At 43.5% G+C, this 25,268-nt stretch overlaps 1 protein-coding gene across 5 annotated transcripts in view; it reads left to right on the top strand.

Moving 5' to 3' along the window:
- The window catches only part of EIF4E (eukaryotic translation initiation factor 4E), a 52,263-nt gene that overhangs the window by 1,208 nt on the left and 25,787 nt on the right, over positions 1 to 25,268 (top strand). The window contains exons 1-4 of one of the 5 annotated variants that reach the window (XM_014577057.3): positions 2,175 to 2,313; positions 4,180 to 4,227; positions 21,981 to 22,087; positions 24,349 to 24,444. In XM_014577057.3, coding sequence (XP_014432543.1) covers positions 4,225 to 4,227; positions 21,981 to 22,087; positions 24,349 to 24,444 — 206 coding nt within the window. In that variant the 5' untranslated portion in view covers positions 2,175 to 2,313; positions 4,180 to 4,224. Of the gene's footprint in view, positions 1 to 2,148; positions 2,314 to 2,624; positions 2,779 to 4,179; positions 4,228 to 21,980; positions 22,088 to 24,348; positions 24,445 to 25,268 lie in introns of those variants that run through there. The other 4 variants (XM_006130137.4, XM_075929648.1, XM_075929647.1 and 1 more) reach the window with 4 other exon arrangements.

Below are 25,268 nucleotides of genomic sequence, written 5' to 3'. Positions count from 1 at the left end.
AACTGATAAAAATAATATAGGAGTTATATACTGGTAGCATAATTCATCTGGATCTGTATGAACCTTCTATAACATTTGTCACAACTTCCTTTGTCATCACGCCAGCATATACAGATTTACTTGTTTTTAAATGTTTCCATAAAAAGTCAGTGCTTCTACGCTTTAACTCCTATATTGCCTCCAATTTGTCAACATCTTACTGGTACTCAGAATTGTGTATAGTATTCTAGACACAGAATAGCATATGAGTGTAGTAGTACAAAGAAGGATGTTTCTGGTGATCTGAGGCCATTGTATATTTAATCTAAACGTCATGCACTTTTTAGGCTGCCATGTAACTTGTTGCCATATTTCTTCATAAATAATTGACTAATATCTGAAAACTTCCTGGTGAATAAAAAATCTTCATAATAAAATTCTTATTTGTCCAATACTCGACTGAAAAATCTTGTTCTTACTGAAGTGATTTGTTCATGGCCAGTCTCAAGTGCATGATAGATGTCAAAAGTGGGCTTGTTTTTTCTGGTTTCCATGAATAATAAGCATTTTATTTATTTCATGTAACTTGCTGATTAAGAGTTTTCTTCTCAAAACAATCAAGTGACATTTATAAAGCTGCAGTTTTTAGTTTTTATTTCCTTATTTTGAGCAAGGCAGTTGCATTTGATTTTCTTGCTGTTAATAATAAATTAAGAGTATCAATTCTTAAGCTGGTGCTGAGGAAGTGGGAAGCTTTCTTTGTCATCAAGAAGAGATTGGAAGTACCTGTTTTTTAGGAAAAAGGAAAAATAATTACAACTGTATACGTTGGTACAATGACAGAGGAAGTTATGACCCAAATACTCTGCAACTGTAGAGATGCTGTCTGCCAGCTCTGCTCCCGGGAGGTTTTGTAACCTGCAGCATGTAACTGTGTAACCGCTAGGATTTTAGCAGTAACGGGGTTATCGTTTTAAATGAATTTTTACATCCCTATAGAGAGACATGGTGGGTAAGGTAATATCTTTTATTGAACCAACTTCTGTTTATAAAGAGAGATAGGTGTAGGAATGGTCCCTTACTATCTCTGCTAACTACTTATGCTAAACAATCTGTTGCACTTACATTTTGCTGTGATGCTGGTAGTACCCTCGCCAGACCTGAATAAGAGCTCTGTCTGGCTCAAAAGCTTGTCTCTTGTATGAGCAGGAGTTTCTGCAGTAAGAGATATTGCCTCGCCACTTTGTCTTTCTAAGCATATGTCTACACTTAAAATGCTACAGCAGCAGCACTGTAGAGCTTGAGTGCAGACACAACCCTCCCAAGTGGAAAGGTTGCCACCAGCATAGATAATCCACTTCCCAGAGATTTTTCACACCTCAGAGCGAAACAAGTAAGCCAACTTAATTTTCTAACACAGAGGGGTAGCCGAGTTAGTCTGTAACAGGAAAAACTTAAAAAACAGTTTAGTTGCACTTAAAAGACTAACAAAACATGTAGATGGTATCATGAGCTTTCATGGGCACAGTCTGAAGAAGTGGGTTGTGCCCAGGAAAGCTCATGATACCATCTACATGTTCTGTTAGTCTTTAAAGTGCTACTAGACTATTTGTTGTTAATTTTTTTTTAATACCGACCAGCCTAATCTGGCATTAGGGTTGCCAGGTGTTCAGTTTTGACCCAGACAGTCCAGTATTTGAGCTTTCTGTTCCGGAAACAAATTGAGAAAATCTACATGAGAAACTAGAACTGTCCGGTATTTTCTAAATAAGATGTAATGTAGATTGTGATTATCTTCCCATTGAGGAGGGCGTCTCAGTCTCCTCTGGACTGAGGGTGCCCTGGTGCAGGGGGGCAGGACTGCATCATGCATTGTGAGTGCAGACACCCCCGGCCGCCCCCCCCCGGGAGGGGCAACGTCAGGCCAGGCCGTACCTAACAGGGATGCAGAGGTGACGCGCACGCTCCTGCAGTGACCGCGTCTGGCCGCTAGGGGGTCCCTTCCCTTCAGACACAGCCTGGCACGCCCCTGTCTGCCTCCCCCTCCGCCACGTGACTGTCTCTCTCCTGTGGGCGGGAGGCAGGGAGGGGGAGGGGCACCGGCCTCCTTCGCTCTCATCCCCCCCCCCGCCCCGCGACTACAGTTCCCAGAAGGCGCCGCTCCCCCTCCTTTCCCCGCCCTGCGCAGGCGCCGAGCTCCCTTCAAACGGCCGTGGGCCTCACGTGACCCACTGGCAACCAATCGGGTTTGAATCTGATTTTTTATCCGCCCTCTCCCCTCCCCGCTGCGCTTGTGTGCGATCAGATCGATCTAAGATGGCGACTGTGGAACCGGTGAGTGTTTCATTCCCTCTGCCCGTACGCCCAGATCTCTGCTGCCCTGAGCCCGGGCAGTGGAGAAGGCGGCGGGGAAGGCGGGAGCGCTCCCTAAGTGGCGGGTCTGGAGAGGGGCGATCCCCACTTGCGGCGGGGCAGGGGGTGAGAGTGGTCGGCGAAGCTGTGTGAGAAGCGCACGCGCGTGGAGGGGGAGGGGGACGTGCCGGCCTGAGGAGGGGGGGAGGGTGGATTCCTTGCCCGTGAGTTAGGCGCGTGGTGGAGATTGTGCCGTCACCGCCTGGGGCCCGCCCGGCGCTAGGCCTAGAAAGGGAGGGGGAGGGGGCGAGCGCGAGGGGCGGCGCGTGCGTGAGATGGGAGTGAAGAGGGGGAAGTCGGCACGTGATGAAGAGGGGGCGCACGCGGCCCGGCTCGGTGCGGGGCCGGACACCGGGCGGCTGCGGCTCCCATTGCGTCAGTTGCACGGTGCGTGCTACGGGAGAGGCCGGGTGCGTCTCGCACGTGCGCTTCCGCCGCGCCTGACAGGAGAAGCCGAGAGAGACCCTCCCGCAGCGCACGCGCTTGGCCACCGCCGCGCCCCGAGGGGAGCCGATCTCGCTGCCGCCCGGCGGGGTCTGCGATGCGCGTGGGCCGGACGCTTTGAGCGCGCCCCTTGCGGGTGACCGTGGCGACCCTCTCGCGCTCGCGTAGGGGGCTGGGTGGGGCCCCGCGGACCCGAGTGGCGCAGGCAGAGGCCGCGGCGCGGGAAGATGACCCACCATGACTGTGACTGCCCCGAGTGCAGTAGCGTGCCCGGACTGACCCCTGGGGTGGGGGTTTCTACCTGGTGGGATGCCCACCCATATCGCTTACCACCCTGATGCGGCGAGGTAGGAAACATAGTGCCTGCCCGCTGAGGTGAGGGCCTTACGTGTTCCCTCCTCTCTCACTCCATCGATTTCTCTGTTTACCAAAGTGCCTTGAAACCTGGGAATTGAGCTTTACTAAAGCCCTGGACTGACAGCATGGCAGCCTACATTCAAATTCCTGGTAGGGAAAGAGTGCTGAGCCATCTGCCGCCTTGAAGTTACTCCTGTAGGGTGATCACTGTTCCCTTTCGCATTTGAAGCATCCAAACTTAACCGGGCTTGTTCCCTGTCTAATCCAGGCAGTAGGCAACTACATTTAATTTACCACGCTGATGCCACATCACTGGGGTGAACTCATGCCTCCCCTTGCAACATCATGTGGCTTTGCACATAGTTATTAAGTACTTTTGATGTTCCTGTTTTGAATTTAACGTAACTCTATGGAGCATTATTTCTTTCAACCTGCCCTTTTTTCTTTTTTTATTCGCCATCTTAAACTGTTCTCCATGGTTCATGTGATGTCATCTTTGGTATATATACTGATTTATCTTAGGGGATGGGTATCTGCAAGATTGGGTATTTGGGTCTGGAAAAGAAGGTGGGGAAGGAGGTAAAATTTTTTTTTTGCAAGTTGTGATTTATTCTCGAAGTATTGAAAATATAATTTTGAAGTTGCTAAATTTACCCATCACTTCTTAAAAATCAAATACATGTTTCAGAAAATGTACAAGGAATCAGTTTACTGTCTAATTTGACCTAATTGCAAATATACTTAACTGATTTTCATACAGAAACACAACTGCATATTCATTGAAGCTATCATACTCTTTTATGGTGAAATAAATGCTGTCCGTTTCTAGTTAAGATAACAGCTAATTACTTTAAATATAAGCAAAAGAGTGAATTTTTGTTCATATGCAAAAGATGAGTCTAATCACCCTAGAAAGAGGTCATTGACTTTTTCACAGCTTGCGAACAGTCTAAGCAGCAACAACATAAGTTTCCCCTTGTCATCCAGACAGTTTCCTCATGATGACTTGAGTTTGGGAGGAACCACATTTCTATGGTGAGAGAATCAGTATCTCCATGTTCATTGAATTTTTGTGAAGGCAGTCACCAAGATCACTAGTTGCAGTGATGTGGGCAGCTGTCCGGTAGTGACTGAACTGACACTAAAAGCATGCTTTGCTGAAAGATCCTAATAGCTATCAAAGTTTACAACTGAACTTGAAGGTAATTTAAGATTAAATATTCCATGCGCCATCATCCATCCCCTGCCTGTCCTCCCATTTATCCTGTTTGCTACCCTGACCAGCATATTTCAGTACATAATACATAAAATGTATAAAACTACTAGTGTAATTTGTATGTACGTGTTGTAGCCATATTGGTACAAGGTCATTAGAATCAATGTGAATGGAGTAATATCTTCTATAGGACCAAGGTCTGTTGGGGAGAGACAAGCTTTTGAACTCACCCAGCCACAAACCTAAAGAGTTGTCAGCTTGGAAGCTTGTCTTTCATCAACAGATGTTGGCCCATAAGATATTCCTTCATCCGCCTTGTCTTTCTAGGTGATATTTGGCCGATTCTACAGAGCTAGAAACTAGTTCTACAGAGCTAAAACACTTTGTTTTACAGGTAGGTACAGGTAGAGCAGTAGAAGGCACTTCTGCACTGGGATTTCAAAATCTGGAACTACATGCACATAAATCCTTTTTCTGTTGTTCCTGCATCTCCTTTTCTCTGTGTAACATGAACGTTTTACGGAGCTGATGGTACCACCTTACTTTCTGGAATTTGTTTTAAAAAACATTCTTTGCAGACCTTTTTTGAGGCTGAAAGCTTTTGAAATGCAAAGCAAAACGTTAAAGTTTATTCAGTGAAAACATGTCACAAATGCAAGTAATAATTCTTTGAATAAACATCTGAAAGATTAGTATTGAAACAAAAACCCCACAGATTCCCAAAACATTTTATTTATAAATTTTCACACTTCCAGGAACTGAATTTTCAGTAGAGATTTCTCCCCCATCCTTTCCATATTTGCTATTGAAAAGGGAAGAAAAAGGGGAAACAATGAGTTAAAAAGCAAGATTTTTTTTTTCATGCAACTTTAATTTAGGCCTCTTGTTTGAAAATTTTCAGCCAGCTCTAATAGCTAAAACAAATACTTTGTTTTTTTACCTATTTCTCTGAAAGTAATTTTCAGAGCTTAATACAATGCCTAAAATTCGGGACGTCAACATGTGGACTACTACATGATTAATCAATAGACCTGGTCTTATCTGTTAATCATGTCGACTACATGACTGTATTAGAGGCAGCAAGGGGTGGGAGGTGGGAACTGGTGCCTGTAGAGAGCCAGTTGTCCCTGTCCCCTTTGCTGTCACGCTGCTGGCTCTGATAGAGGCAGCAGCACAGAGAGTGAGGATGGCAGGGTGGAACCAATATGCTTTTAAGTTAGCTCCCCATGTGTGCCAGCCCCACAGACCTGCCTGCCCTCTTTCCCTCCCTTCCTCCCCGCCGCCCTTACTGCGTCCTACCTTCCGCGGACAGGGGCTGCTGCCACCCCATGCTGCTGCACCTGGTAGAGAAGCAGCAGTGTGCGGTAGCAAGGGGCTCCCAGGTAGTGCGGCTGGGAGTGCACTGGCTGCTGGCCTTGTCACCAGGGACTATCAGATAGTGGTGTAACCGCTAAATTTTGACGCAGTTACACAGCTATTCAATTACATGCTATCTAACATCCCTACTTAAAATGCTTTTTTTGCTAACTTTAATTTTAAAGCTGCATGCATCCATGCAAGTTACATTTTGTAAGGAAAATGAGTATATTTACTTAGAGTGCTGTGCTTGTAATTTATTTTCGGATTAATGAACGTATATGAACAGATGAAAGTTTCTGCCTTTTTTTAAGTTAGCTCATTGCATGCTGTAAGTCAGCTTTTGTAAGGATCTATTTATTTTTAAGTTTGTGTTCCTACCTTTGGAGATGCTTGTAAGAACTTGAGGTTCTATATGATCTCTGCACACTTGATAAAGTTCTTTAGGTCTTACAGAATTTAGAAGCCATTGAATAGTCCTGATTCTAAGGGGCTTTCAAATGGCTGCAAACTTAGATTTTATATAGACTGTATAGTGCAAAATTATATAAAGGCAAAGAAGGTAGATTTTTTTTAAATGCTTAACATTTGAACAAATTGTTTATTACATGGACATGATGTAATGATTAAAATGTACTTTGTCACACTATTTAATCACTGTTTGTTAGAGCCCAACTTGTATATAATTGTGTTCATAATGTAGTTTGCAGAAATTGTATGCATTGTGGAAATTACATATCGAAGACAAATTTGGCTTGGCACCTTATAGGTCACTTTTATATGTAGGTTTAAAAATGCAACCCGGAAACTGTTTGTTTTTTAATTATAAAACATGGAGCTTGTTTTTAACTTTAATACTACTGTACTGAGATATTAGTTAATAAACAGTGTGTTGACTTCATTTTTATGTGGTGAAACTTTAGTATCTACTTTCGTTTATCAGTTTTATTTAAATATTTCCATCTCAGGATTAAGGATGTTAAAATAAATTAACTAATCAAATAGTCAATGTATTTTCGATAAGGGCACTTCCACTTTGAAATGTAGCAACAGCTGGGTGGGCTCTTGCTACCTTTCAAAGACCAAAGTGCTGCATGGAGCTTGGAGCCAGCAGGGGACTCTGAGCTCCTCACTGGCCCTGGGCTCCATGCCATGCTTCTGCTTTGAAATGTACAAGAGACCCAGTGGGGACTCTTGTTCATTTCAAAGGTGGAACGCCGCAACTGCTCCCTAGCCCCCTCCCACGGAGCTGGGGGAAACTGGCTTTTAAGATGGCTACCCCCAGCACTCCCTACTCTCCCCAGCCCCCTTGCTGCGTCTTTCTGATCGGGAGGAAGCAACTAGTCGACTAGTGTGTCATCCATCCGATGTCGCTTGCATCTCTGCTCATGATAGAATTTTATTTTTCTGGCTTATATGAATTAGAGATAATTATGCTGCTTAGATGTGGAGTGAATGAACTAGGTGACAAAGACTATCCTGTGCCTTAACTATAATACTTTATTCCTTGGAGATCCTAAATTTTCTGGTGATCATGTTTGCTCAGATGGTTGGCTTTAATTTTGAGATTTGATATATTTTTATTATTAGAATTAATTTGAAAATTCCTGTTTCAAGAACCTAGCTTTGTTACTGAGTTTCATGTTGTAACTGTTCTTGGTAATTTTAAATTAGTGCTTCAGAGAAGAGATTAATACTTGATGAAATTATTGGGATTGGTTAGAATATTACACTCTCTGATTCTTTAATTGCCATCGTTAATAATTTAAACATTATTGGATTTACATCCATTTGGAAACTCATCAGAAGTTCACAATGTGAAATGCCGTTATGATGGCAGTGACTTGTACAGGTAATATCGAAAGTGAGCCCTCTGTATTCCTGGTCCACCAACTCAAGAGACTTTCAGGAAACAAACACCAATGGAGATGTTGGCACTAGTAGTCAAGATCACTTTGGAACCCTCTTACTTATTGACTATTGAAGAAACTTGCCTTATCCCCATATGCAGATTCCATGTTGGAGTTTTAAAGGCATAGCACATCACATGGATAAGCAGGAAGTTTGGTATCATAGGGCAACCACTTTGTGCAACTAGAAACATCCACAAAGGTATTAAATTGCAAACTTCATAGGGGTAAAAGATACAAGTCACAGAGTATTTAACATTGTTTTAAAGTTAAGTATTGGAAATGGTGCTGCTTGCTTTCATAGACAAAATTCCCTTATAAAAAACAAAACAAAACCTAAAAGCTGTTAAATTTGTTGCTGGATGGATACCACAAATAGTTTTGTGTTTTTTCTTAAAACTTCCTTAGGGAAATCTGTTAATCTTCCTATAAACCCCTTAGTATACTTCTTTTTCTGTTAAGGTGTTTCTAGACTACAGGGTTTTGTCGACAAAAGTGGACTTTTGTCGACAAAACTATACCTGCGTCCACACTGCCTTTGAGTTATGTCGACATAACATCGACAAAACTCAGCAGTTTTGTTGACATATGTAAACCTCATTCTACGAGGAATAACACCTTTTGTTGACAGAGTTCTGTCGATAGAAGGCATTATTGCATGTACACTGTCCTTTGTGTCCACACTGTTATGTGGACAAAGCGGCTTGCTTTGTTGACAGAATTGGATGTAGTGTAGACGCTCTTTGTCGACAGAAGTTTTGTCGACAGTATCTGTCGACAAAACTTCTGTCGACAAAACCCTGTAGTCTAGACGTATCCTTAATGTTCATCCTTGCTACGTAATCTCGTGTAACATGTAACTTGGGCTTCAGGTAATACAGGGGTGGGCCAAAGGGCCTCTGTGGGTTGATTCAGCCTGCGGAGGCCCTGCCGTTCACCTGTTCCCAGGCCAGTTCGGGAGTTGGCCAAGCTTTGAAGCACCATGTGCTGCTCGCGGGGCGGGAGGAGATGTCACACGCTCCCCCGCCCCCAAACCCTGATTGGCCTGGTGGTGGGGGAGAGTGCAAAGCCTCTTCCTGCCCTTCCAGGGGCATGGAGGCCTAGTGGGAGGGGGGTAAAAGGGGTCCCCCACCCCCAGACCAATCATGGGGATGGGGAAGCCCAGAAGCATCCTGACCCCACCCCTTCCGGGGCAGCCAGAAATTATTGCCCAACCCTGAGGTAATGACTCATAATCCTGTTGTTACTACTAACTGTTTTCAAATATCTATGGATTAAGAAAATGTATACTTAGGACAGCTATTTTCTTATACACACAATTTAGTACAGGTTGGACCTCCCTTGTCTGACATCCTTGGTACCTGGCTGGTCCTGGATGAAGGATTTTGCTGGACCAGGGGAGGTCACTTCTAGTACTGCTGCTCCAGGCTTCTCCCAGCCCTGGCTCAGTTGCTGACCCCACCCGGCAGCCCTGCTGCCCTTCTGCGCTCAGCTTCCTGTCTATCAGGAGTCTCCGGTCCTGGTGCAGAAACATGGATGTTGCTGGACCAGAGACCCAGTTTAGGAAAGTGCAACCGGTAGCCTCAAGTCGCTCTCTTTTCTTAATCCTTGAATAATTGCACTACTTTTCTTCATTAAATTTCATCATATCCCCATTAAAGTCCTTGACTATTCAGTTAATTAGAACATTGTAATATTTTTGTATGTGATGGCATTGGTTCAAGCTATAGTGTCTAAATGAATAGCTGTGGAATGAAGCTTAATGATTGTATCATATAATTGGATCAGAATCAGTTATTCTAGTGAATACCTAGCTTACATACAGAATAATTCAATTTCTGAAAGTTTTCTAACACTGATTCTAAATACAACATTCTAAAATATTGGCTATACCTTTTGTCTGCCAGTCTTGGTATGTTGTTTTTGGTTTTCTTCCGGGAATGAGGCCCCAAGTAATTAAAGTGGAAACTTAAGTAATTAAGTGCAATGGAAAATTAAATATGTTGCATTGTCTTAGTCATACCTCAGCTCTAGTTCAGGCATCTGGTCTCATCCAACAAATAGATAGTTGAATCTTAGTTCTTTTAACCTCAGCATAATAACATTTGCTCTGTGTAGGAATATTACATTGTTTTAATTCAGAGTTTTTGATGTTTAGAGCTAAGAAATTTTAACTATTTCGGAAAATTACTAATTGTGGCAATAGTAATTCTGACTCTGGTAAAATTATTTGTTTGCAAATCTCATTTGTCTTCCCATTTTGTTATGCTAAAAGCTTTTGCTGGTGTCCATCTTCTATTTTATTACATTGGAAGCTAAGCAAAGCCTGTTTCAGTTAGGGATGTTGGGTAGCATGTAATTGAGTAGTTGTGTAACTACATCATTTTTTAGCGGTTACATGCCTATTTGATAGTCCCTGGGGGCAGGGCCAGCCCCCACTGACCTCCTGGCCCTGCTTTCAGGGAGTCTACCACCACCCTGTGGTGCTGCCTCCTCTGTATGGGGCGACAATAGCCCCCCTGTCTGTGGGGGGCCCAAACTCCCACCATGGACCGAGGCTGCTCCATGGTAGCCGAAGCGGGGGTTGGGGGTGGGAAATGCATGTAGTTGACATGATTAATTAATAAGCTCAGGCTTACTGGTTAATGGTGTAGTTGTCTACACACTGAGATCCCTAGTTTTAATGATCAGATTCTGTACACTTAACTAGAAAGTCCACTGAATGTGGGAAATTCCTAGCTACATGTTTATTCCTAGACATGTGTAATAGGGACTGTAATCAATGTTTCTGCTAAGGTTCATGGCTGCACTCAAAAAATTCTTCCCTGCCCACCTCCGCTGGAGAGCTCTGTGGCTGATGGCTGCTCTGGCAGGCGAGGCTGTCTGACACGGTGTGGTGAGGGAGCCACTGGTGTGGGGTGCTGGGACCTGCTGCAGTGGCTGGGCAGGGGGAAGAGGGGGGAGGTGGCCTGCTCCAGTGGCTGGGACTGTCACATGGCAGCGGGGCTGGGGCCAGGAATGGGGCCTGCAGCATAGGGCTGGGGGGGGAGGGTCTGCTCCGGCAATTGGTAATGGGACCTGCTGCATGGCGCAGGGTTCTGCTCTGGCGCTGGGGGGGGGGTGTGTGTGTGTGTGTTAATAAATTTGGTACCATGGTGACACACATCCAAATCAGCGCACATGACCTCAATATTGGTGCACAAGCCAAAACTCACTCTGCTCCTGATTGGAAGATCTTAAGAGGGAACACTGACTGTAATTGTGGCTTGTGGGGATATAAGTTACTGCTGAGTATCCAGTGCATTTCCATGTCTTCTGTGATGGAGCTCTTAATTGGCAATGTGAGATCCCTGCACATCTTTGACAGCTGTACTACAAAGAGTAGTCAGTGCAGAAGAAGGTCTCAAGATACAGAATCCAATTATCATGAATATGTACTTGATTTTTTTCTGAAACCCTGAACAGGACCATCCTGTCATGTTTTCCAGGAGATGTGAGTATATTTGTCTCTTCAGAAACTTTTATTTATGTAGTGAGTACATCATATATACTATTGTACATATAAGCAAGGTTGACCTTACAAAATTTTCCAGTGAAGCAGGAAATCAGGTTTGGATTTGCTATCCGCCTAGGGATGTTAGCAAACATGTGTGTTTGTAAATGTGTAACTGCTGAATTTTTCAATGGTTACACATTTACATGGAGGAGGGGAGACAGGAGGCCTGCCTGTTCGCTGCCTCTGATACAGAGGTGACAGCACAGGGGGGTGGTGGAGGTACAGGTGGCTCCAGACAGCCAGTATAGTCATGGTGCTGGTGCTTCCCATGTGTACCGTCTGCCACCTGTTCCCACTCACCACACTGTTGTTTCTATATCAGAGGCAGCAGTACGGAAGCGAGGCAGCTCCATGGGAGCTGGCATGCATAGAAAGACAGCTTAAAGGCTGGCTACCACAAGTGTTGGCTCTTGCCTACCCCCACCCCTTGCACCTCTGTAGGAGTCAGCGGCGGGGGTGGGGGGGCAGGCAGCTTTTCAGGAGCCTGCTTTCCACAGGTACTGGCTCCCCTTCTGCCTCTTAGAGTCGTTAGGATTAACCAACGAGCCCCAGACTTATTGGTGAATCATGAAAACATGCTACATTCTAACTAGGGATGTGAAGGAGTAGTCAACTACCTGATAAGCAGGAGCTTATTGGGTAGCACTATTGACTATTTCATCACTCCCCCTCCCCGCACTCTTAAAGGGACAGAGAGGAGCCGGCGTGCAAAGACGCTGGCTTATTCTCTGGTCATCCACTGGGTCTCAAGACAACTGTCGTGCTGTCCTTCTGCTTTTTTAAAGGGACACAGCAATGGCAGCCTGTCTGCTTGTCTGTCTCCGCATAAGTCAGCTGCTGCTGCTGCTTCCCTTTTAATAATGCAGAGGGACAGCGTGAGGGTTGTTGTGAGACTGTTGGGGGACCTGAGAATAATCCTATCTAAGAGTGCAGAGTGGAAGCCAGACACAGCCTGAGGTGGAAGTAAGTGCTTGAAGCGCCCTTTCCTGATGACTAGGCGATGGAAATTCCATCGACTACGTGACTAGTAAATTAATCGATACTTAACATCCTTAATTCTAACATCCCTGTATTCTACCTTTTTTTTTTTTTAACCAAACAAACTAGACAAGGTAGATCTTTTCAAATAAGGTTATACCCAACTTGCTGTTCGTAAAAGAAATTCTGGTGAGAGAAATGCATTTAGTAATTGATAACATTAAGATGTTTAGAAATACCTCATTTTAAATTTGGTGTTTTAAAAAATGTTACTGCTAATGGAAATTTTACTGAAAACAATTTTTTAGGACACTAAAAGAGGGGATAATAAGAATGTATACTAATTAACAACTAGATTTAACAATCTAGCCAAAAGCTTTAAGCAACTTTTTATTAGACTTTAAAATCTGTATTAAAGCAGATGAGCAATTTGCCATAGAAGTCCAGTTTTTGAAAGATATCTGCCACGAGACATAGACTTGGAATGCCAGTTATATTTGGATTTAATACTAAGAATGTTAAATATTGACTAATCGAATAATCCAGGGGTTCCCAAACTTTTTGACACGAGACCAGTAAATCAATTCACAAGCTTTTGGAGGACTAGTAACATATATTTGCAAATGATGAATATTCAAATAAGTTATTTCTGGTCCTCCCAAAGCCCCCAGTGCCTGCTTTAGCAAAGCTTTTGATACGGTCACCCACAATATTCTTGCCAGCAAGTTAAGGGAATATGGATTGGATAAATAGTAAGATGCATAGAAAGCTGGCTAGACCAGGGTTTCCCAAACTTTTTACTTTAGTTGGAACCCGTTTTTTAGTTGGAACCCTGCTTCCACCGCCCACCCCAATCTCCTCCTGACAGCCCCGCAGCCCCCAATCCTGCTTCCGCTGGACAGCTGGCTGCCCTGATCTCTGCCGGACAGCCCCACTGTCCCCAACCCTGCTTCCCAGTGGCTGTTCTCCCCCCCCAGCCTGCCCCACTCCGCTCCCGACAGCCACGCTGAGGCTTGGTATTTTTTTTCCTGTAGCCCAGTACTAGGCCGCAGCCCATAGTTTGGGAAACGCTGGAATAGTCGATGTTGCTACACTTCAAAGGCGAAAGTCAAAAGTGCCAAAGCAGCTGCGCCACATGGAGCCCGGGGTCAGTGGGGGAGTCCCCAGCTGATCCTGGGCTCTGCGATGCTGCTGTTTTGAAAGGCTGGGAGGAGCCTTCAGCCAGGCTCCCTGTGGCATTTCAAAGCAGCAGTGCCATGTGGAGCCTGGGGTCTGTCCCCAGGCTTAAAGTGGCACTGTCGCTTGGAAGCACCCTCCCCTCCTTGTCTGCTCCCCCCCTTCTCCGCTTGCTGCCTCTTTCTGATAGAGGCAGCATGGGGGGTAAGGGGAGGAGACTAGTCCTTCACATCCCTATTTAATGCATTGCACATATGGTTAATAATGAGAAATGCTTCACTCTGATGATCCAGTGGAGGGCTGGTGGCAGGGAAGCCCAGCACACAGTAGCAGGGTGTCTGGCATGGCTAGGAAGCCTGGTGAAGATGGTAGAGTAGAGCCAGATGGTATGCCAGACACTGGGCCAGGTGTGGGTGTTACGTGGAAGATCAAAAGAAACCTTAACCAATAATATTGGCAAAGCAACAACTGAAATCGTTTTACTCCATGTGTAGCTCATCCTGTTTTGCCCAATTTGATAGCATTTGTATTGAGTTTAAACTGTTCTAATTTGAGCGTTAAACTACTTTGAACCTGAAACTTATCTTAAATTCTGCTTTGAAGTAGAAAACTCTGCTTCCAATTTCATGTAATCATGATAGTATATACAGTGCTGCTTAGACCTGATGGCATGTTGTGTATTGAATTACTATCACATAACTTGATTAGTTTTTGAGGGAGTTGCGTAGTCCTGTGACAAAAGGATCATAGTTGGCTATTGCAGGGCTTTTGAAGTGAGCCAGTCATATTTGTGGAAGACATCTTCAGGTGGGCTGGCTTGCATTATTATTAAAATTATCTTTTTAAAGTGTTCATGTAAGTTATTTGGTATCTCACTTGTTCTCACTAGAAATATGTAATTTTATGGACTGTTTGGTAGAATGGTATGTCTTCGATTCAGTTGTGGTTCATACATGTTTTAACAAGAAATACAAGAAGCAAGTCACATATCTGGCACATTCATGCATAATAGTTTTCTAAAGCTATGTAAAACTTCCCTCTTCCTTCCTTAGTTAAATCTTCTCTTCTTCCTTCTAGCCAAGGTTTTGCTGGTGTAACTAGAAAAGCAGGTGATTAGTCCAGTGACTTCAAAAGAAATTCTTAGATCTTATTCTTCTGCTATTTAAGGAGCTGATTGTTTAGTGGATATGAGCAGAATGCTCAGTAAAAATAGCTACAGGAAAGATAGCAAGTTTTCAAAACTTCCCATTAGTACAGTAAGTACTAAAACCAGTCTTGATAAAGACCTCCGTTGTGTTTGGAGAATTTTGGGCAGTCTTAGTTTGGACAGCAATTAATAACATTATTGGAAGATATATACTTTAAATGTTAGCTGAATCAACAGTAAAGTCCTAATTATCATACTTCAATAGCGATTATGTAATCCATGTTATTCAAAGAACATTCTAGGTAAAAAATGTTGTACCATCATAGTCTTAATGCCTTAAACATTGCAAAATGCTGCCTCTTCATCTTTATCCTTTCAGATCACTTAAGTTCTCAGGATTCCAGTAGCTCAGAAGCTGCTGAGCTATGAGTAACTTGGAGAGGTGGAAAATTTATGTTCACATTACTTCCCTGCAAACAAGATGGGCGGGGGGGGGGGAGTTGGAGGAGTGAACCAGGGTGTATCTCACCCTGAGTGAGTACCTTAACCATCAGGCTAAAGGTTATAATGGTGGCTGCTGTCTCCTCTTCTCCCTACGCGCGCCTCTTCTCCCTATACGCGCCTCTTCCCCCCTCACCCCCCCCAGTGTTTTGTGTGGTGCTAGGCATGATTTGAGAAGGTATGCTGGATCTGTCACTTTAATCGAGAATTATACTAAGGCTTATGCATTGTGTATGTGCCCAGAGGCAGAAATTTAGGGATCTCAGGGACTATGAGTTATAATTTAGGCACCTCAAGATTATAGGTGCCTCTAGGGTTATACTTATCAGGAATTTGGAGGATCTCTATGGTCAATACCTCCCATTTCAGTTGCTGAAGTCCTTTAGGACTTGTCATCACTGAACTGAATGTACTTCTGATCTGCCCATCTTCGATCAAAACTACTGTCTAAATTTTTACCTAGTTTTTAAATCCCTTTTTTGTGCCACTGGATTTAGGAATGTCTACAATATTTTCACATTATTGGGAGGGTTTGGGGTGTGTGTGTGTGAAGTATAACTAATGTGCTAGTTAGTACAGAATCAGCTATACATAGCTTCGTCCTAAATATAGAACATGAGCTGTACTTCACCCCCTATCCAATGATACAGCAAGATTTGCAAATTGAGGTGAAATGCGGCTAGTAAAGCTTTACATGGCCAAGTATTATGCTTCCTAAAGTTCTGAAGGAATTACTTAAAAAGCCACACCGTGTTGTTTGAAATAGGGATGATATAAATAGTTTTTTTTTTAATGTGTAACTGCTATAAGTGTGTAACCGCTGAAATACAGAGGTAGTGGTGGGGCATATGGGAGTCAATGCTTGTGGGGAGCTAGATTTTAAGTGGGTGCCCTATGAGCACCAGCTCTTGTGGTGCTGCCTCCTCACACACACAGCAGTGCAGTGGGGCAGGTTACAGAAGGAGCTTCCTTTTGCCGCCTGCCGCCCTCCCCCAGCTCAGGGGAGACTTGTCATGTAACCATGATGGTTAACTAATGAGCTTAGGCTCATCAGTTAACTGTTTGAACAAATAGTTAATTGTTTGAACCATATCCCTAGTTTGAAATAAGGATGTTAAGTGTCATGTAATTGAGTACAGGCAGTCCCCGACTTACGCGGATCCGACTTATGTCGGATCCGCACTTACGAACAGGGCTTTCTTGCCTGGAGGTCGAGGTAGCGGATTGCTACCTGCGAGCTCCGGGGCGAGAGAGCCCCGTTCGTAAGCTGCTCTGGTGCCCCTGGTCTGCTGGGGGGGGAGGGAGCGCGGCTAGTGTGGCGCCCCCCCCCCCCCCCCAGCAGACCAGGCTTTTGTTTTGGACCCTGGAGCAGAGCAGCTGGGGCGCTGCCGATTGGTCCTGCAGCGCCGCTCTGGGCACTACTGGACCAACCCGGCAGCACCCCAGCTGTTCTGTCCCAGGTCCTGATTCAGCCGCTGCTGGTCAGTTTCAGCAGCCGCTGAATCAGGACACCTGGGGAAGAGCAGCTGGGGTGCTGCTGGGTTGGTCCAGTAGCGCCGAGGAGCGGTGCTACTGGAGCAACCCAGCAGCACCCCAGCTGCTCTGCCCCAGGCGTCCCCAAGTCAGCCGCTGCTGAAACTGACCAGCGCTGACTACAGGAAGCCCGAGGCACAGTTGCTCTGCCCCAGGCTTCCTGGAATCAGCGCTGATCAGTTTCAGCAGCAGCTGACTTGGGGAAGCTTGGGGTTCTTAAGTTGAATCTGTATGTAAGTCAGAACTGGCGGTCAGTTTCAGCAGCGGCTGAATCTGGACGCCAGTTCCGACTTACATACAGATTCAACTTAAGAACAAACCTACAGTCCCTATCTTGTACGTAACCCGGGTACTGCCTGTAGTTGATGCATTTTTGCCTCAATTAGTCGAAAGGGCGGCTCTGCCCCTTAGAAATTCTGCGGTGATGTTTCAAAGGGGCAGCACAGCACAGATCCCAGGTCTTCCCTCCTCGCCCCCCCCCCCCCCCCCCCATTGCTGCCTCTATTTGATAGAGGTAGCAAGGGGGAAGAAAGTGACTAGTTGACTATCCTGTCGTCTATCCGATAAGCATTTGCTTATTTGGATAGTCGACTAGTCCTTTACATCCCTGGTTTTGAAATTGTAGAGTTCAATGACAAGCTTGAAGAGCAATACACATCCTGAAACCTTTTTTGTATACTCAGGCTTTTTCTTTGTTGTATTTTAAATTTAATAAATTCAATGTATACTTGAGGTCTGTAACACTTTCTCTGAAGCCAGCGTAGGAGGATGATTTGGATCAAGGTGCCTATTGTAGTAGCAGGTGCTAATGGGCATGTCGTTGTCTTGAACTGAGCCGTCGATTGACGGCTCTCATCTTCTGTGATGCTGTTGATGAGTGACTAAACCAATCCTTGATCAGCAGAGCCGATTAGATATCACATAAAAACCCGCCAACTGCAGGCATTGTACGTTCTTTTTGGATCCTACTTCTTTCTTGTAATGCCTGGATATGCTGATTCTCAAAACAATTCAGAGCCTGTACATTGATTTGCTGCCAGGACAATCTTTCCTGAACTAGAGTTTTCAGATCATTGAGAGAGATGCTGCATGACTTCACATTGGCCTTTACGATGTTTTTATAGCGCTTCTGTGGCCAGCTTGCTTGTGGAAAGCACTTTATTGCTGGTCAGTATCAGCCATAGAAGACCATCTTTGGTACCCGTGAATCATCAGTCCTCATAACATGACCAATCCAGCGAAACTATTTGGTCATAAGCATTGCCTCCATGCCCATTACACCACGCAGCGTAAGAACCTCCCTGTTAGGAATTTTCTCTCACCAATTCACGTGTTCGGTCTTCCTCAGACAACTCATATGTAACTGCTCGAGCTTCAAAACATGGCCATTATATATAGTTAGTCACTGAGCCATACAGCAGGATATTCAGGACAACTGCCTGATATACCACTATCTTGGTATAGAGTTTGATACCGTAGGCATCATTCCATAGGCATTTGGTCAATTTTCCAAAGGCAGCAATGGCTTTGGTTAATTGAGCAGATACATCATGATCCACGTTTATGCCAGAAGACAGTATTCTCAGGGGCGGCCCGTGACTTTTGGCCGTCTCGGGTGCCGTCTTCAGCGGTGCCTGATGATGTCACGGGGCACCCGATGATGTCAGCCCATTGACGGCTGTGCAGGCGGGGGTGCCGATCGCGCGTTCCGCCTGGGGTGCCAGCTGCCTTAGCCCACCTTGGATTGCTCCTGAGTATGCTTCCCAGGTAGCAGAACTTGTCATCAGCCTTAAGGACTGTACCAGCAGCAGTGATCACTGGAGTGCTGGGCTCTTTTCAAACAGGCTGAGACATAACTTCTGTTGTCTTGAGGTTCACTGAGAGTCCAAAGCGGTGAGCAGAAATAACAAGCAATCAAAAAGCTCCTGTGCATCCTTCACTGAATGAGCCAACAGTGCACAGTCATCAGCAAACAGAAGGTCAGGGATAGTTGTAGTAACTACTCGAACGTCTTGGTCAAATTGATGAAAATCACATATAGGTCGTGATGTTGCTCTCTACATTTCTCTTGTATCTGTCTGGCTGTAAATATCATATCGACAGTGCCTCTGTCGGCACGAAATCCTCACTGGCTTTCAGGAATAATACCATTTTTGAACACATGTAGTGAAAGTTGGTTGTAAAGGGTGTGGGCCAGGATCTTACCAGCTATAGGGAGCAGAAAAACTAGCTCCCTCTCCCAAATGGCGCTAAATAAATGCGTGAGACAATATATCAGCTGGCCACCAGCAGCTTTATACATTTCTGATGGAATTGCATCACTGCCAAGTGCCTTTCCAGATTTCATCTGATTGACAGCTTTTTGTACCTCATCAAAAATTGGTGGTATGTCCAGCTGTAAATCTTTAGCCCTCTGAGGAATCTCTTCAAGAAAGCTGTTGTCAAAAGTTGAGGTCTGGTTCAGCTTTGTGAAAATGTTCAGCCCAGCAGTCAAGGATTTTAGAACTATCTATGATCAAAGTGAGGCCATCAGCAGAGTGCACTGGTGTACAGCCAGCAATGTGTGGCCCATAGACTGTCTTCAGCCTGTTAGAATGCTTTGAAGTCATGTCTGTCAGCCGCATCTTGGAGTTAACTGCTTGATATTTCCACCAGTCCTCTTTTATTTGCCGTAGTTTGACTTCTGCCCCCTGTTTTACATGCCGATTTCCTGGAGGCATTCTGTTTATCGTTGATCCAAGCCAGGTGTGTGTCATACATCTTACCAAGAAGAGCTTGGGCATCTCTGTCCTTGTCATCAAACCAGTCCTTACGCTGCGTTTTTGGAAATCGCGGATCTCAACAGCAGTTCTGTAGGTTGTTTCTTTGATGTTAATCCAGTCATCCTCAATAGTGAGTGACCATTCTGGACCTTCATTGCTGTGATGGCTAAGGAAGGGTCAAGACTGCGTTGAAACAACACTTGTGTCTCGGGTATTTCAAGTTTACCTACATCCAACTTTTTTCGGCATGCAGCAGAAAGATGGCGTTTTGGTGGACAAAGGTTCAAGGAGACAACACTGCGTACCATGTAGTGGTCAGACCAGGAGCCAGTGCCATGTGTTGCACGAATCAACTTGACATCAGAAAGATCTCTGTTTCATGATGACAGTCAATCGTATGCCAATGCTTGGACTGAGGGTGCATCCAAGTTGTTTTGCATTTGTTCTCCTGTTGGAAGAATGTGCTTGCTATAGCAAGCTCATGCTGTGCACACGTTTGAAGTAGTAGTAGTACCATTTGAGTTCTCACTTCCAGTACCATGATATCCAAGGACCTTTGGCCATGTGGTGTAGTCCTGACGAACTCTAGCATTAAAATCACTGAGTGTGTGTATATATAGCTTAGATTTAAAAGGTACTGAGGAGATCACTGAATTCAGGCTAGCATAGAAAGTCTGCCTTTCTTCATCTGCAGCAGTCAAAGTGGGTGCATAGGCACTAACAAGTACAAGGCCATGTCCCTGTCTCAGTCTAAGCTTTGCGGTGATAAGGCGAGGCTTAATGGCATGTGCCTCGGATTCAAAGCTGGTGGACTAGTGGTGTCCTGATGGCAAAGCCAACTCCTGCTTACCTTGAATGACTCTCAGGGTAGCCCACGCAGTAGTATGAATAACCTGCTCCAACCTCTGTGAATCGGCTGGTACCAGAAATGTGTTTTGCTTAAAGCTGCAACATCAATTTTATAACGTGCTAGTTCTCTACCAATAAATTGCTGTCCTGCGTTCATGGGGATCATCACGATCAAGAAGTGTGCGTATGTTCCAGGATGCAAAGTTTCTGTTTAGTCATTGATTTTTCCCTTGTGACCTCAAAAATTGGATATCCAGTTGGTCGCGGTTAACCGACGGTGCAGTTGACACAAGCTTGTTTAGGGATTGTTTTCTCTCCCCCTCTTCTTTCGAAGAAAGCAGTGCTGTCCCTAAATAGGGCTGCTTTGACACCTAGGCAGGATACGGGAGCTGCTGTTGTTCCAGTTCAGCAGACAGATGACCATCACACTTGGGCCGCCTACGTGCAGGTTTGTGACTAAAAGCTTCCAGTGGTATCCTCCACCTGCATCCGTCGACACTTGCCCATCACCGTAGGACTTGCATCAAGAGGTAAATCTTTAGCGTCAAGAGAGATTCCATCACATATGAGTGGATTTAAGTGAGGCTGTCTTGTGAGTTCCAACCCCACTTTCTTTTCTCACACGGACCATCGTGCACAGACACAAGAACTACACTGGAGGGAGAGAGTACAGTTTGAGATCAGAGTTGCCTTCTCCTAGATTGATGCGCCTAAAAAGGCTTAGCAAGCTCAGTCTGCCCTGGTTTGGAATCAGAGTTTTCCTTCTTCTAGGTACTGTTGGTCCACGGCACTTTATTCTGTATTATTCAATGCAACTCCTCGAGATCACTCCATGGAGGGCTTCCTCAATCCACTACCCTGAGGACGTGCCTCAAAGCTGTAATACCCTAGTGTGAGGGAATGGGCAATGTAAACTCATTGGGAAAGATCAACTTCAGATATAAGAATTACTTTCAGTTAACACCACCTCAGATGTAAAATCCCATTTAATTGGTTCATCAGTTATAGGAGTGAAGTAGACAGGGGCTGCTCCAGCCCCCATCAGTTAACTGTAACTGATAAGCCTCACGCATTAACCATTAGCATCCTTACACTACACTGCCATTTAGGCTACATGTTTCACTGATTCTTATATTGGGAGTACCGACATTAGAAAATACTGTTTGAAGTTTAATACTTGTAGTGTTTAGTCTCAGCTGCAGTAATTTAAAGTTAAGTACTGTAACTTACCAACCCTTAGGGCTAGAAACAAGTTATACAAATGCAGTGGAAGCCTGGAAATCTTTACTTTCCAGTGAGATACTAGTTGTTAAAATACTAGTTGTTAAAATCAATTCATTCTACTTACTGTCTTTTTCTTGGCAATTCTGACATTTAGTGGCTGCTTCCTCAAGAAGCATTGTCTAATCCTTTTTGTGTGCTAGTGGCTCTAAAACGGAGCACAGAGCTCATTGCTGTAATTCCTCATTCTTAAAGACGACAAGGCTTTGGTGTCTTTCTCTGATAGTTTGTAAATAAGCTGCCTAAACCACAGTTGGAGCTAGGGGAAGCAAAACAGCAAGCAAAATTACATGAATTCTTATAGTCCAATAACTTGCAACCACTAGGGTTTACAAACATGTTGAAAAGATGAGTACAAATACTTTGTCATGTGTTTTTTATGCTGTGATCGTGGACTGCTAATTGCGGGGGGAGGGAAGGTACGGAAAGCTAATTCTCTGAAACAAACTTAAGAGGATGAAAGCTAAGTGGTGCAGAATACAGTTGAAAATGCACATTAATAATGTTGTTTTTCTTTATACAGGAAACCACTCCCAATCCTCAGACTTCAGAAGAAGAGAAAACTGAAACAGCACCAACTCAGGAGGTTGCCAGTCCGGAACAGTACATTAAACATCCACTACAAAACAGGTAAGCCGTGTTTTCCCTACCACCAGACTTTGTGATTCTCCAGGTAAATATTCCTTCGCAAAATTGTTGATATTTTTTAAGCCAGTTTTTAAACCAACTCCCCTTGTGAACCGGCTTCCGCCTGCTACCCTGCATTGTTGCCTCTTAGAGAGGCAGGATTGCAGAGGACTCCCTGGGAGTGGAACCAGGAGTGCACTGGCTGTTTGCTCCACCCCTGGGGACGTCAAGTAACCATGTAACTGCCAAGAAATTTAGCAGTTACATGATTATTAAAATAACCACTTTCTAACGTTCCTAGTTAATCTGTTCTGCTGGGTGAAATGTAGCTCAAACATAATGATTGACCCATGTCAATGAAATTTGTGTTCCGAACAAGACAAAAGGGAGAATTGTTGCATAAATAAGCCAAGTAATCTTTTTCATCTGTGAGGTCTTGCTGGAATTGGCTGGTCCTGATTATGAACACATTGATGGATCTTGTGGAGGTGGGGTTTGATATAGATTATTTACTGTCTGATGTATGTTTAACTGACTGTGCTCTGCTGGTGGTACCAGTAGGACACTCTGAAGTGGTAGATACTTCAGATAGACATTGAAAAAACCTCTTCTGTCCTGCTTGGACACTGATACAAAATGGTAAACTTTTCAGTGGGTATTAGTTTTCTGCTTTGAAAAAATGAGGTTGTAGATGAAGGAATCCTTATCTTGTAACTCTTTGTGCCACTGTTTAAATTGTTTAACTTATTCTAAACATAGTTTTATAGGAGAAGTAATTAACAAATTGTAAAGATTATCTAAATCTATTTAAACCCTGATCTCTAGTCATATACTAGTGAACTTGAGAAAAAGTTTAATTCATATATGCCTAATTAAACAGGAAGTCTTCACCTAGAATGTTTGATTAGAGTGAGCAATAAAAAAAATCAGTAGTAACAGTACACATTTAATTTATAAATTACTCTCCCAACAAACATACCAATTATATTTTGAATACATACATTTTGAAAACAAACATTTTGAAATTCATAAGTAGTCTACCCAAAACCTAACTTGTAATTTCCTAAGATATAATAGGAACTCCATCAGTATGATGAAGAAATAAATGTGCTAACCAGTTGATGCAGATTTTTCAGCCATCCTTGCATCCTGTTAAAAATTATTACCTTCTGTGGAACACATCTCATGTTTCAGTCTGATAACTAGCCATTGCATCTTTGTTGCACTTTTTACGCATGTTATTTTTTTCCCCCAAAAATACAGGAGTTACTTAAAAATATTCCTGAATATGGTCTTTTTTTTATAACCGGGAGCCATGGCAGCTTTTCCCCCTTCAGATTCTGGGTGTTGATATCAACACTAGAGGCTTCTGAGAAATATTCTGTCTCCTTTCCACAGGGTCCTGCTTAGATACCAGTGTTGCTTTTTTCTGGTTGTGAAATTACACTCACCAGAGTAGAGCTGTGATTGTTTCATGTTAGCGTGCTGTTAAAGTAAACTCTGGAGAGTGCAAAAAGAACCAACTAATGAGAATTTCAAGTATGATACAGTATGGCAGATGTTTACAGGTTACTGTTAACCTTTAATGGGAAATTTTATCTTCAGTAAGCTTGAATGTCAGCTTAATTGTTTTTACTCTCTAATCATTGCAGTATATATACTTGATGGGGAAAGTGCTTCTTGGCATGTGTTCTGAGATGAAATCATTTGTTTTCTTCTGATGGAATGTTAGAAACTGTCTGAAAGAGATGCATATTGAAAAGAATAAAGGGTTTTTTTTACACATGTACCCAAACTGTATCTGACCTTGATATGTATTCCATCATTATATGGCACTTTTTGAAAGAAGGTGATAAGTGAACATGCAGAGTTTGTGAACCACTGAAGTAGCATACTCCTAACATTAGCAGACTACAACAGAGTCCACTATGATGTAACAGGCTGAAGCTTACCAATAGGCACAACTCAAATCTTTGTTGCGGTCATTCAGTAAACCATTGATCATTTAAAACCTTTCACAGAGGTTTTTAAGTAGCGGTGCATAAATGTTTGGTTTAGTCTTCTAACACACATGCTCAAGATCCAGAATTAGAATTCTAGCCTGTTTCTCGTCTGAATTTCTCTTGCAGCCTAGGGACTAGTATGGAGTTTCATGCTGTCATCTCAGTGGCAGTCTCTCATCTTGGGCTTGTTATCCAATAAATATACGTGACCTCTTCAGTACTGACTTATTTTTCATGTGTAGTATATCATTTTGTCTTTAGGTGGGCACTCTGGTTCTTTAAAAATGACAAAAGCAAAACCTGGCAAGCAAATCTTCGTCTGATCTCAAAGTTTGATACTGTTGAAGATTTTTGGGCGTAAGTAAAATTTTTTACCTATATACTAATCCTGCATAATATTGGGGAAGTAGCTTGAAGTTCTTCTCTATATTAGCAAAAAGTTACTCATTAACTACTAAGTAAATGCCATTTTCTGGAGTGCAAATTGGAATTCGTCTCAACTATTTGATCAGATGTCCTCATCTTTTAGAATGAGAAGCCTTTTTTTAAAAAAAACAAATGTGTAAGTAAACTGTTTTGTGGAAATTTTTTGATGGTTTAAATCTATTGTATTATTTGCATGGGTAGAATGGTATTGGATAGTAAGCAGATATTGCAATGTATATGGGCCATAAGGCTCAAACATTAGCTTATTGCATGTATATTAGATTTTCAGTGTCAGCATGGTAGTCATAAACAGAATTCAACTGATGTCTGAACTCTTTTTTGGTGTAAAATGCTCAAGATTGACCCAATATCCTGTACCTGAAAACTTTGCCCAGATTTAATTAGTGTCTTTTGATGCTCAACTAAAGGCAGGTGCTTATTGCTTTCTTAAAAAATTAGTCTTCTTTAAGGTACTTTTGATTGGTTACCTAAAAATTGCTAGTCACTTCTGAACACCTTGGCCTTGTTAGGCATGTTTTGAGAACTTCTTTCCTGTTTATCAAGCAGATGGAGTAGAGAATACTATTCATACAACTTGTTTGGTTACTTTGAACATACATGTTAAAGATCTTATTTGTGTACCTGATACTGGGCAGGGTACCATAGATCTCAATGATACCGGGGAAAACTCCCTTATGAAATAGGCAATCCAAAGATATATATTCTGTCACATGACTAGTATCATGAGTCCCCAA

Source organism: Pelodiscus sinensis, chromosome 5 (assembly GCF_049634645.1).
Source record: "Pelodiscus sinensis isolate JC-2024 chromosome 5, ASM4963464v1, whole genome shotgun sequence".
NCBI lineage: Eukaryota > Metazoa > Chordata > Testudines > Trionychidae > Pelodiscus > Pelodiscus sinensis.
The sequence above is the reverse complement of the archived record's forward strand: the minus strand, read 5'-3'. Positions and strand labels throughout refer to the sequence as shown.